Source organism: Archocentrus centrarchus, chromosome 10 (genome assembly GCF_007364275.1).
Source record: "Archocentrus centrarchus isolate MPI-CPG fArcCen1 chromosome 10, fArcCen1, whole genome shotgun sequence".
Taxonomy (NCBI): Eukaryota; Metazoa; Chordata; class Actinopteri; order Cichliformes; family Cichlidae; genus Archocentrus; species Archocentrus centrarchus.
The window spans coordinates 4425776-4437798 of record NC_044355.1 but is presented as its reverse complement, the minus strand read 5'-3'; the positions used below and the strand labels follow the sequence as shown (position 1 = coordinate 4437798).

General features: G+C 42.9%; 1 protein-coding gene across 1 annotated transcript in view; it reads left to right on the top strand.

Annotated features, from left to right (window-relative positions):
- Positions 1–12023, top strand: part of rapgef2b (Rap guanine nucleotide exchange factor 2b) — a 119593-nt gene that overhangs the window by 58825 nt on the left and 48745 nt on the right. Inside the window, exons 5-6 of the mRNA XM_030738750.1 lie at positions 263–338; positions 3136–3303. Of these exons, the coding sequence (XP_030594610.1) occupies positions 263–338; positions 3136–3303 (244 nt within the window). The remainder of the gene's footprint in view (positions 1–262; positions 339–3135; positions 3304–12023) is intronic.

Below are 12023 nucleotides of genomic sequence, written 5' to 3'. Positions count from 1 at the left end.
TTTTCCAGAGGTGGGTGTTTCCCTTCTGATGGGTCACAGCTGAAAAGAGGTGGTGTTCATTCAATGCTCCTCTGTCCCACGTCTCATACAGATATTCCATACTGCATATATAAAATGCTGCACAAAGGGCTACCTGTAGGTTCACGCTAACATTTAAGGGATCTTTCTTTGCTTGAACAGGACTGAGTTCAGCTGCTTTAGGTAAAGTTGATTTATATACATTTTAATTGTTTTTTTTTTTTCTTTATACCTCTTGCTTTAGTTTTGGGAAGCGATCTGCAGGCAGCCTGCGACGCGGATGTGAGTGCATCGTCCTGGAACCATCAGAGATGATTGTGGTGAGTCCCATTTTTCAGACTTTTACCACACTAGTGTCAAAAGCATTACTTGATGCACGCGCACATTCAAACACACCAACTAGCAATCACAAAATGGAAGTAATAATTATCACTTTTTTATTTCTGTGTTTTTCCCATGTTATAAAACCACAGAGGAATTGAAATGATACTTTTCTCTACCTTGCAAGCCAAATCCAGGCGTGCAGCTTTTAATTCTTTAAACCTTCACCCTTTACTTACCACCTCTCAGGTCAGACTCCAGTTCTTTTCTAATGCATCCACCTGTCGGTTCTGATCTAATATAAATTATTCAAACTTCAATAGAAATTGGACACAGACAGCTGGAGTTTATCTTTAGTTATCTTTGATGTAAGGGTATAAAAGGAAAAATGATGGTAATGATTGATTCTGTAATTCTGTCTTTTCTGTGAAACAGCTGGATCCATGTTGATCACCAGACAAACATCTACAGTAGAGTGTAGCTCTTTGATTTTTAGTTGATTTATTTCAAAGTTCTTTTTAAGTGCCCGTTATTGACATTTCACTGCAGCTGTCTGTGATGGAGTAATAATGCAGTATATTAGGCTGCTTGTGTCAAAAGCTTATGGCCCAGTTATTTATATAATCAACAGAAGCCCGCTGCAAGGTTGCAGTATACTTTACTGGTGCTGAAACAAGGTGACAAATTTCAATTAACGTTTACTACGAGACTAAGATCTGAGATAAGAGGTCTGAAAAAATGGCTTAAAACAGCTGATTGAAATTTAGTTTGAAGATGTTTCATCATTCTTTTGAGAAGTTTCTTTGGTCCCTCATCGGTGATCATGTCGAGCAGTAGGAAGTTCTTCGGTATAAACAGAACTGCAGAAAACATAAAAAAAATAAAATCAGTTAGTTGCTCAGTTTGCAAAAGCCACGTTTTCATTTAAAAAAAAAAACCTACAGTGTAGAATCCAATTATTTGAGTTATTGCAGTGGTAAAAATGCATATTTGTGGTATTCTCTTGCAAGCAGTTAAACAAAATATGCATTTTCTCATAATACGAAACCATCCTTAAATCCCAAAGACCATTTATATGCTTTGATTTAACTTTATCCTCACTTCCTTCCACCTTTAGCTTGAGATCAGCGCTCACTGATGTACAGTCCAGGACAGTGGCACCCAGTGGTTTGCCTTGAGATTTTCTGTCAACCAAACATTATTTTTGTAACCGTATAAAAACCACCAACTACCAACGTACAATGTTGGCACACATGAAATGACCTGATGGGTAGTGAGGAGGTAAAACAGATTATTTTTTGTGGGGAAAGCCACACGAAACCTGCTACCTGTCTGTCATCTTCAGCTGGACTGGGCATGCTCTGTCTTTGGTTCAGCTCGGGATGTGACCCACAGACGGCACGAACATGTGTTTGGTTGTGTGAAAGTGTCTGATAAGGAAGTGGATATAAGTTAGATGCTCGCGGAGCTTGCGTGAAAGCAGAAAACAAAAAATAATAATATAATATAATATGGTTGGTCCCACCGTACAATCGCACATGCACAAACACACCCTCCACTGCCATTTCTAGCAAGTGCATGTCCACCCTATTCCGTTATCTTTTCAAACAAGGAGACATGAAACATAACCCACATAATAACAGCTGGTTTGCACTGCTGCAGTCACAGCACTGTTCATTTGCTGTAATTGCCTCTTCTCTGTGAGTGTGCAGCGTAGATGGGGAGCTTGAGATAACTGAGCTTCTATCAGATAAACACACACACACCCCCTCAATAACACCTCCCTCTGTTCTGCATTCTGCAGACACGTTGTGGCCTTTTACCTCTTATGCTGTTTGAGGTGTCAGCTTGCCCTGTAATTACTGAAAAGGGGTTCTTAATGCCGCTGAGGAAGTGACGCATGTGGACAAGCCTGGCTGCTGCATGTTAGGAGTGCACAGAGAAAGGTGCACACATGCAGACGTGCCGTTATAAACATAAGCAAAGCTGCTCACGTGTCTGTGCTGTACACACGCACACACCGTGATTTGCAATTAGACACACAATCACACTTAGGCTCTCACTCGCACACAGCTCCGCTGCCGTTGTCATGGCAGCAGTTGGTAAGGCAGAGAGAGATTTTAGTGGTGTAATCCCAAAGGCTGAGCACTGTGAAATGTGAAGCCGCAGTGAAAGTAGCGAGCACGGCGAGGGAAGGAATCGGCCAAAAACATGAAGTCAGATATGTCGTTCCGTCGAGACACAAAGCTGCCTGGCAGCAGAGCACCGTTTAAGTAGTATGTAATCAAAAATACTTCTCACAACTGTACAGTTTGACTTCACTGGTTGCTTAGTTCGAGTGGGATACTGTGCCAGATTCCACGTGGAAAATGCTTCTCTTCCTCCCAGTTCATTAAAAATGGAAACATGGATTTTTAGCGTATTTGAACTTGTAATTTCATGTTGGGTTAATGTGTCTAGCAGAGACAGCGCGAGTTCAGTGTCTCTGTTTCCAGCTCTGCCAGGCTCCGTCTCTGTTTATCTCTGCCTGTCAATCAATTTACTCCCCATCGCTTTGCTCTCCTTAGCTCACTGCAAATTCCTCGCTCAGCCCTTCGTTTCTTTCTCTCTCCTCTTGTTTTGTGAACACCCTTTTGACGTAGGTGTGCATCGTGTAGCCCACACACTCTTCTATTTTTACGCAATGAGAGGGGCAGGAGGCAGGGAGGTGGGGGATTTGGGGGTGGGGGGGCGTGAATGAAGACGAAGACAGTCACTCCCCTTCTCTCAGTCTCCCTCCCTTCCTATCATTTCCAGGTGGACTATATGGATGAAAATGAGGAGTACTTTCAGCGACAAGCCTCGCACAGACAGTCCCGTCGGCGATTTCGGAAGATCAACCAGAAAGGGGAGAGACAGACAATCATCGACACTGTGGATCCGTACCCCACGGGGAAGCCGCCCATAGCCCGTGGGTACCACACGGTGAGTTGCGCCCTGCGCTACAGTTTTGTTGTTGTTTACCCTCGCTGTGGTGGATCGCTGCGTGCTCCAGAGGCGGCTCTGTGATGCTCTGTTGCTGTGTTACGCTCTGTTCGTGTGTCGAGCTCTTTCTTCCAAACCTGTTGTGTGTTTCTGCCTCCGATAGTAACTGGGAAATTTGTGTGTTCACTCTGTTTGGTGCCCTTTGCTGACCCTGGGTTGTAGGTGGTTGTACTGTGATGTCTTATTTCCTGGAGATGGGTACTCTCGTCTTCACTGAGTGCACTTCAGGCTTGTTTTTTAGACTACCTCTACTCCTTTAAGAGTTTAATTCTTTTACCCTTCCTTGCTAGAACAGAGTGGCTACACTTTTTGTGTGGTGTTTATAGCTCTTGCTGGCTTTTGTCTGTTCCTCAATCCTCTCTTTTGAGAAATGTCTTTGTAGTTTGTTGGGCGTCTCAGTTTGTCTGTGCTGTGCTGTCTCCTTAAAGCTCTTTGTCTGCACTGTTTGTCATGTCTTGCATTCTGTGCACTTTGATTGTACATAAAGTGGCAGGATATTCTGAATCAAACTTCCACAAACATCCACAATTTCTTTGATAAATCCTGCTATTTATGCTGCTAATTATGTTAAGTTATTTTAATAGAAAGTTGCCATCTCTGCTGGTGCATCTAAGCACCATTATACCTTGTTTGTAATGAATTGTGAACTGTTGGCAATTTGCAGTGTACATGCACTTGCTGACTTGACCTCTTTCAGTTCCTGTATTATTGTAATTATATGGCAATTAACTGTGATTGGCAGAAATTGCAAATCCATTGCCATCTATATACACTATATGGACAGAAGTGCTGGGCCACCTGCACACTACACATAAAGTAGCTGCTCGGTCATGAAGACCCATGCCGTGGAGCTCCCAGTGCACAGTTTCTGCCCTGATGTTAATGCCAGTGGAGGTTTGGGGCTCTGCGGTTATTGAGTCAGCAGAGCGTTGGTGATTTTCACAACGCTGTGCACCTCAGCACTCGTCGCGCTTGTTGCAACGGTGACGTCCTACTACAGCATCACACTCGAATTCAGTGAGCTCTTTAGAATGATGCATTCTTTCACAAATGTTGACTGCATGGCTAGTTCCTGCATTTTATACAACTGTGCAGACGGGGCTGAAAGCACCTAAATTCTGAGATCAAGAGGTGTGGCCCAATACTTTTATCCATCTAGCGTAGCTGGGATGGGTTTCTGCCTCTCATCGATTAATTTTGAGTTTTCTAACCTGTGTGAAGTTTCAACTGTTATTGAGAAAATACCATTTAACATGGTTCCCATATTTTTTGCAGTGATAATTTGCAGCATACTTGGTGGAGCGCAAAACAGCTGTAAATAAAACCTATTGAGATGAGTTTCTTAGTGATTGCAGGCTCAGCAGAAGGGCTTCTTTCAGAAAAATATGCTTTTCATTGCCATTGCTAAATGCTTGACACATGATGAAGTGGAAAAGTTCTGTTAATTGAATACTGGCAGACAAATCAGCACACTGTGGAGATAGAATAGTTTTATATTATGCAGTATGAAAGCTGTAGCAGAAATGTTGTTTGTTACACAGACTTTTTGAGGAAGTCTGATCCTATCACAGCACCACATAGTGTTGAATTTACCCATCTGAGGGGCTTTGACAGCACAGGAGCAAGTTGCACCGTGCCTTCTCCCCTTTGTATTTCTTTCCCTGGGAATAGGAAGTGAAGCATTTTCACACTAATGATGGAAATACCCAGCATGCAGTTGCTACACACAGTTTTTCCTGTTCTGCACAATTTCACTGCATTCCCTTCATTCCTGACACTCCCCTGGGCGTTCTGTCAGTGTACCAGTTTTTTTTTTTTCTTCAAACTTGGAACGCTGTGAAACAATCAAGCTCTAAATAGGAAAATGCGGCAAAAGCCGTCATCTTCTTGCCTCCATCCAGCCCCACCCAGTTTCCTAAATATAGACGTGCTGTGTTTTTGATTCAAAAGACTGCACTGAACTTTCTCATGGCCCGACATCTCCTGTCACATACCCAACTCTCTTCGCTCTAGTATTGCTCCTGTGGGAAGGATGGACCGGGCGCCATGGCAACCAGCAGTCCCAGATGGGCTGTGCTCGAGTGCACACTTCGAAGTACAGTAGGGAAGGGAGCTAAGTTAACAAGAGTGCAGCATGCTGCTGCTGCTGCTGCTGCTGACAGAGGGGTGGAGGGGAGCGGAGTGACAGAGAAGCTGAATCTGGGCGGATGCTAAGCTGACATAGCAAGCTAATCTCCCGAATTTAGAATGCCAGACACCGCTCAGATTTTCCTCCCTCCTTCCCCGAGGCATTTTAAGAGGTGAGAAATGCACCGAGGAGAAACTCGGGATTGAAGACGGGATATCGCTCCAGCAGGCAAGTTGTTTTTTTTAAAATTCAGCTTAGTCACTGCTATTCAGGCAAATATGTAGCCAAGTATTAAAAAGCTTAGAAGGTAAACTGCTCCTAGGGCTTCAAAGTGTAATGAAAACTGATCTGTTGAGGGCTGAGTTGATTGTTCTTATACTTGATAAATTAACTGACTTGTTTTTTTCTTTTTTTTTAGCATATTGTAAAATTACAGTGAAATGTGTCCACTGTAACTTCATAGGGCCTAATGTGAGTTTAAACTGCTTGTTTGTCTCACCACCAGTCTCAAAGTTAAAAAGTTGTAAAACAGACAGTCATTAAATATCTGAAAACTGGAAATGATGATAGGTCATTTTTCAAGATATTTGACTTCTCATACAGGTAGCCTACTTATGTTGTTTTTTTTTAGTCATAGCGTTCTCAGTGTGAGGACTTCTGCTTATACGATGGCGAGCTGCCCATCAATCCGTCTCTTCACAATTCACAACAGTTGTTCTTTCTCCTGGAGTATCGGTCAGATTTCAGTGAAAGGGAATTGATTTGTGCTGGATAGGAATGTTTGTGAGGCTCCTGGACTTCTCAGTGGATTTTCATTCTCAAGGCAGCCAACCAGTAACCAGAAAAATTCTCACTTTCTTTCTGTACTTCACACATTGCAATAAAATGTGAATTGCGATGGATCGTGGGCCAGATGAGCTGCCACGTCAGTGATGTTCTGGGTCTGTTTTCATATTTTATACTAAAGTGAGTGTCATTGGGTTTGGGCTGTTTGTCAAACACACACACACAAAAAAAAAAAGCTATTTGAAAATGTCATCGTGGGATCTGCAGAATGATTAGGAAGTCAGTGTTTCACTATTTTCTGAGGCAATGCTTATAAAACCCATTTGTACAAATGTGTTTTTTTTTTTTTTTTTCTCGTGTAAATATTTGTAAAAATGATCATAAGGAAAAAATACAGAAGACCACCCATTTATGGAAGGAACTTCCTCAGATCAGTTACATTTTTTGTAAAAACTGGACGGAAATCCTTCGTTTTCATGTCTCAACAAGTTTGATGAAGATGTCCTGTACCAATGCCAGCCGCTATCCTTGGTGCTACCTCAAATCCTGAAATAGCTAATGCTTTGCCAGTGGGATCAGCACCTTTCGCTATTAGTAAGCGACCGGCTCATTCCCAGTCTCCTCTCAAACTTTAGGTGTGTTCTGACTAAAACCGAGTCCTTAAAGCGGTTTCACTGTCAAACCGTCTCATCCGTGAAGATTAGAGATTTTGGCCCCTTTTTGCACATTTTCCATTTGTTCTACAGATTTTGAGGAAATTGTCTGCAGTTCATGGTCCTGAAATTTGGGGCTCTGAGAGGAAGCCTGAAGGAAAAAGATAACCATGTAAGGAGCAACCAGCCCTGTCCTTACAAGAAAAGTTTAGATGAAATCTGAAGAATGTGTGCATCACTGTCAGTTTTAATTATCAACCGTTTCTTAAAATTTTTGCTTAATGATTCTGTGTTGACAGCAAGGAGCACAATTATTATTTAGAAGCTTCACAGCAGTGTTGCAGAACAGTTTTTGTTTTTTTTGTTCTCATCAAGGAGACGTCACATGATATGTGGCAAAGTGGTGTCTGATTCCCGTATTTATGCAACATGAGCCCTTCCAGCCTCTTACTTCAGTCATTTACCAGGTAGCTTAATTAAATCTGTGAGGGTTTAGTGCTCAGTCCCCAGGATGGAGATTAGGATCCAAGCACAGGTCACAGAGTGTCTGCAGGCAGAATGTGTGTGAGCTTCTCTGATCCCTGGGCAACAACCTGAACATGCACAGTCACTTTAAGTTGCACTGGAGATTGCTGGCTTCATAACTAAAATATAAAAATAATCCTAACCCTATGGTGGGACTCCCAGTGGGAGAGCTGACACGCGCATGTGCACCCCACGCTCCCCCACAGTCTGAAGTCGAGCTATTATTCATATGAAAAAATTATTTGACTTTTTTGCGTTCAAAGTGCAGTGCAAATGTTCGACCAAGTAAATCTAGTTTCACAACACTTTAAATTAATGGCTTCATTTGGACCTGTTTGGACCCCATTTATCATGTAGATGACTCAGTTGGGATTGACATACTGTGGCAGATATGCAACTGCTTCATTAAATGATCTTATCTGAATTTTTTTTTTTTGATATGCTTTATAAAATTCCTTACAGCATGCCTCAGAATTGGAAAGAAGTGCAAGGCTACAGTATGCACTAAAAACTAGAACAGTTTAATTTAATGTTATGTCCCAGGATCTTTTGTCTGTTTTAAAGAGCACAGATGACTTGAGCTGCTGTCTTAGTCTGTGTGAAGAATAAGAGTTAGATTACAAGAATTCAGTTTAAAATGAATGAGTGCCAGCTTTTTTTCTGATCTGCATATATTTATGATGCAGAACCTGTTAAATGCTAGACATATTAATCAAGGAAATACGTGCCATTTAAGATTTGTCATATCTATAAGTTGATGTAGTACAGCCCATATGAGATAAATCTGGTGTTTTTGCGGCCATATTTCGCGCATCATCGGCTTGGCTCTGGCACAGGAAGATCTCAATTTTAAATCAGCCTGCAAAGCTTTATTTGGCTCGATTTATTTTCACAACCTGGAAAACGGTTCTTAGTGATGTTTGATGGTACAGCACTCCACAGTCATAATATAGAGCTCATCTTGTTAGGATTAAAACAACAAGTAAAAGGAACAAAAGCATACTAAAAATTTACAGACTGGCTTATGTGAGTGGATGCATCATGAAGTTATTAATGACCTAATGTTGGGTTCAGATGAAACTGAACTGATCAGTTTGGGCTTCATCCATGGCAGCTGTTGATGATGTTGTTTTATTTTGTGTAATTGGTCTTAGCAGACAAAAAGACCGGCATGCCAGGATCTTTTTGGGGTTTTTTTAGTGCCACTTATTTAGGTGCGACCGTATTAAACGGAAAAGTGAAAGTGGAACGATGCCGCCTAGTTAGGTGGAACTCCCAGTTCCACCTATCATTGTTTTGTTTGCTATCGTCCGTTGATGTCATGAAAGAAGGCAGTCATCAGCAGACTGCAAAAGGTGGAAGTCATGATTAGTTATGGCATTGTGTGCTCTGCAGCATCTCTGAAGCATGAACAGGCGAGATTTCATGAGTTTCTTAATCTAGCCCAGCGACGTTCGTTCGAGTCTGGCACAAGAAGCTGATGCCAGCTGTGTTTTCACGAGCGCTCCACCAAACATGTTTGGACTGCTAAAGCCACGTTTGAAACTTGCAGTAATGCAGATGTCTTGTGTCAGTTCCCATTAGTAATTCAGCTTCCTGCAGGTAGAGAAGTGGACTGACCTTTGCAATATTTCTAAGGTGAAAGATGGCAGTTTTGGCTTCCTTTCTAACGTGCTGTTCTGATTTACGGTCAGACTTACTGACCACGCTTTTTCCCCCTGCTGGGTACCATTAAAAGCTTTTGATTAAAGGTATGATGTAAGGTATCTGCTATCTCACATTTTAAGAAGTGTATCAAAATGGAGTCATGCACTGGTTCCTATAATTTAGTTTGGGAAATTTGAAGTCACATGTAATCGGTGCTCTCATCTGAAAAGCTGCTCTTGAATTTCTAGTTTCCATCATTAGACGCTCTGCAGACGGCTCTGTTATTTAAAGCGATGAGGCAGATGTGTAAAAAGACATTTCTGCTTCTAGAGATGAATTGGGGCAGTGAAAGAGGACCGTGTTTAGGATTCAACACATGCCTCCTGCGTGCTCAGAGCAGTGAGTTGACACTTGTGTGCCTTGTTCAGAATGAAAACGCACACACACACATGCACACACACAGACTTGATCTTTATATGTTCTCTGTAGCCAAGGCTCGTAATCTCCATTTCTCAGTCGCTCTCCATTTTGCACTTTATCTCACACGCTCTATCTCCTCCTCTAATATCAACAGCCATTTTTGCTGTCGACCTGACGCACACACACACATACCAACATGCATGCGCAGATTGTGTCTCTGATCTCTCACTCAGACACTTGCTAGAGGTCTTTGTGCAGATTCTGTCACTCACCCTAAAATGAAATGTCAACATGGCTGCTGTTAATGCTTCATGTTTACCACACTGCTGATTTTATCCATTACAGATTTTTTTAACATTTTCCCATCTGTCCTCTTTTTTTTTTTTTTTTTTTTTTTTCTTCCTCCCATAAAACTCCTCAGCCCCCCTGTAGACACCCCAAACTCTGTGTGGATGAGTAATATTCTTCCTCTGGGTTTCCTCAGTGTCCAGCAGGGCATCCAAGACCCCAAACAGATGTTCTATAATTATACAAGCAGCAGGAGGCAGGCAATCAATACTCCTTTTACTCTTTTCCTCCACCAAGGAGGCCTCATGGTTCGCAAGGCCGCCCTGTAATCAGGAGGTCGCAGGTTTAATCCCAAACAGCCAATGTGTCCATCAGCAATCATTTGCTCTGCTGGAGTGTCCTTGACAGTGACATTGCTCACTCATCCACTGACTGCTTTAACATGTACAGTGAGGCCCAGAAGTATTTGGGCAGTGACACAGTTTTTATATTTTCCGCACCACAGCAGACTTGAAGTGAGACATTTGTGTTGCAGTTGAAGGGCAAACTCTCAGCTTTAATTTAAGGTGTTGAACAAAAATATTGCATTGAAGGCTGAAAGAAGTTTGTGCAAGGATGTTATCAGTTTCTCTAAGCTGTATTGATCTTCAAAAGCACTTGGGAAAATGATATATGGGCGATTTTGCAGATCGCTCACACACTGGTCAAAAAGCTTAAAGGAACACTTTGAAAATGCATCAGATCTCAATGGGGAAAAAAATCGTGCTGATATCTATACTGATGTGGACTGGGTAATTTGTTAGGAATGAAAGGATGCCGCATCGTTTGATGGATATAAAAATCATCAACCTGCAGAGGGCTGAATTTAAAGACACCCCGAAAATCAAAGTGAAAAAAATGATGCAGCAGGCTAGTCCATTTTTGTCAAACATTTCATTGCAGCAACTCAAATGTTACTCAGTAGTTTGTATGGCACCCACGTGCTCGCATGCATGCCTGACAACATCGGGGCTCCTACCGATACGACGGATGGCATTCTGGGGGATCTCCTCCTAGATCTGGACCAGGGCATCACTGAGCTCCTGGACAGTCTGAGGTGCAACCTGGCGGTGTCAGATGGACTGAAACATAATGTCCCAGAGGTGTTGTGTTGGATTTAGGTCAGGCAAAAATGGGGGCCAGTCAGTGGTGTCAGTTCCTTCATCTTCCAGGAAATGCCTGCATACTCTAGCCACATGAGGCCGAGCATTGTTGTGTACCAGGAGGAACCCAGGACCCAGTGCACCAGCAAGAGGGTCTGACCATGGGTCCAAGGATTTCATCCCGGTACATAATGGCAGTCAGGTTGCCGTTGCCCAGCCTGTAGAGTTCTGTGTCCCCCCCATAGATATACCACCACCGACCCTCCACCAAAGTGGTCATGCTGAATGATATTACAGGCGCATAACATTCTCCACGGCTTCTCCAGACACTTTCATATCTGTCACATGTGCTCACGCTGAACCTGCTCTTATTTGTGAAAAGCACAGGGCACCAGTGGTGGACCTGCCAATTCTACTATTCTATGGCAAATGCCTATCCGGTTGTTAAGTGATGACGTAGAATTCCATTTCCGAGTCCAAACTGTCACGTGATCAATATGCCGCAATGCTGTGTCCGTGGTTTTAATCGATCCAACTCGAAAAAAAAAACACACTCAGCTGTCATTTTACCGATGAGACAGAGAAGCGGAAATGGCTGCAGTTGATAAGGTATGTTGCAATCATCTTTAATAGTGAACAGGTATTGGTTATGCCATTGCTGTTTATTTAGGAGCATTTGGACCGGAAATGACGTCAGACTTAAAGACCATATTGGGCTCCACGGTGCCGGGCAGTGAGCACAGGGCCCACTAGGGGACGTCGGGCCCTCAGGCCACCCTCATGAAGTCTGTTCTTATTGTTTGATCAGACACTCACACCAGTGACTTCTGGAGGTCATTTTGTAGCTCTGGCAGTGCTCATCCTGTTCCTCCTTGCACAAAGGAGCAGATACCAGTCCTGATGATGGGTTAAGAACCTTCTACGGCCCTGTCCAGCTCTCCTAGAGTAACTGCCTGTCTCCTGGAATCTCTGCCATGCTTTTGAGACTGTGCCAGGAGACACAGCAACCCTTCTGGCAATGGTATGTATTGATGTGCCATCCTGAAGGAGTTGGACTACTTATGCGATCTC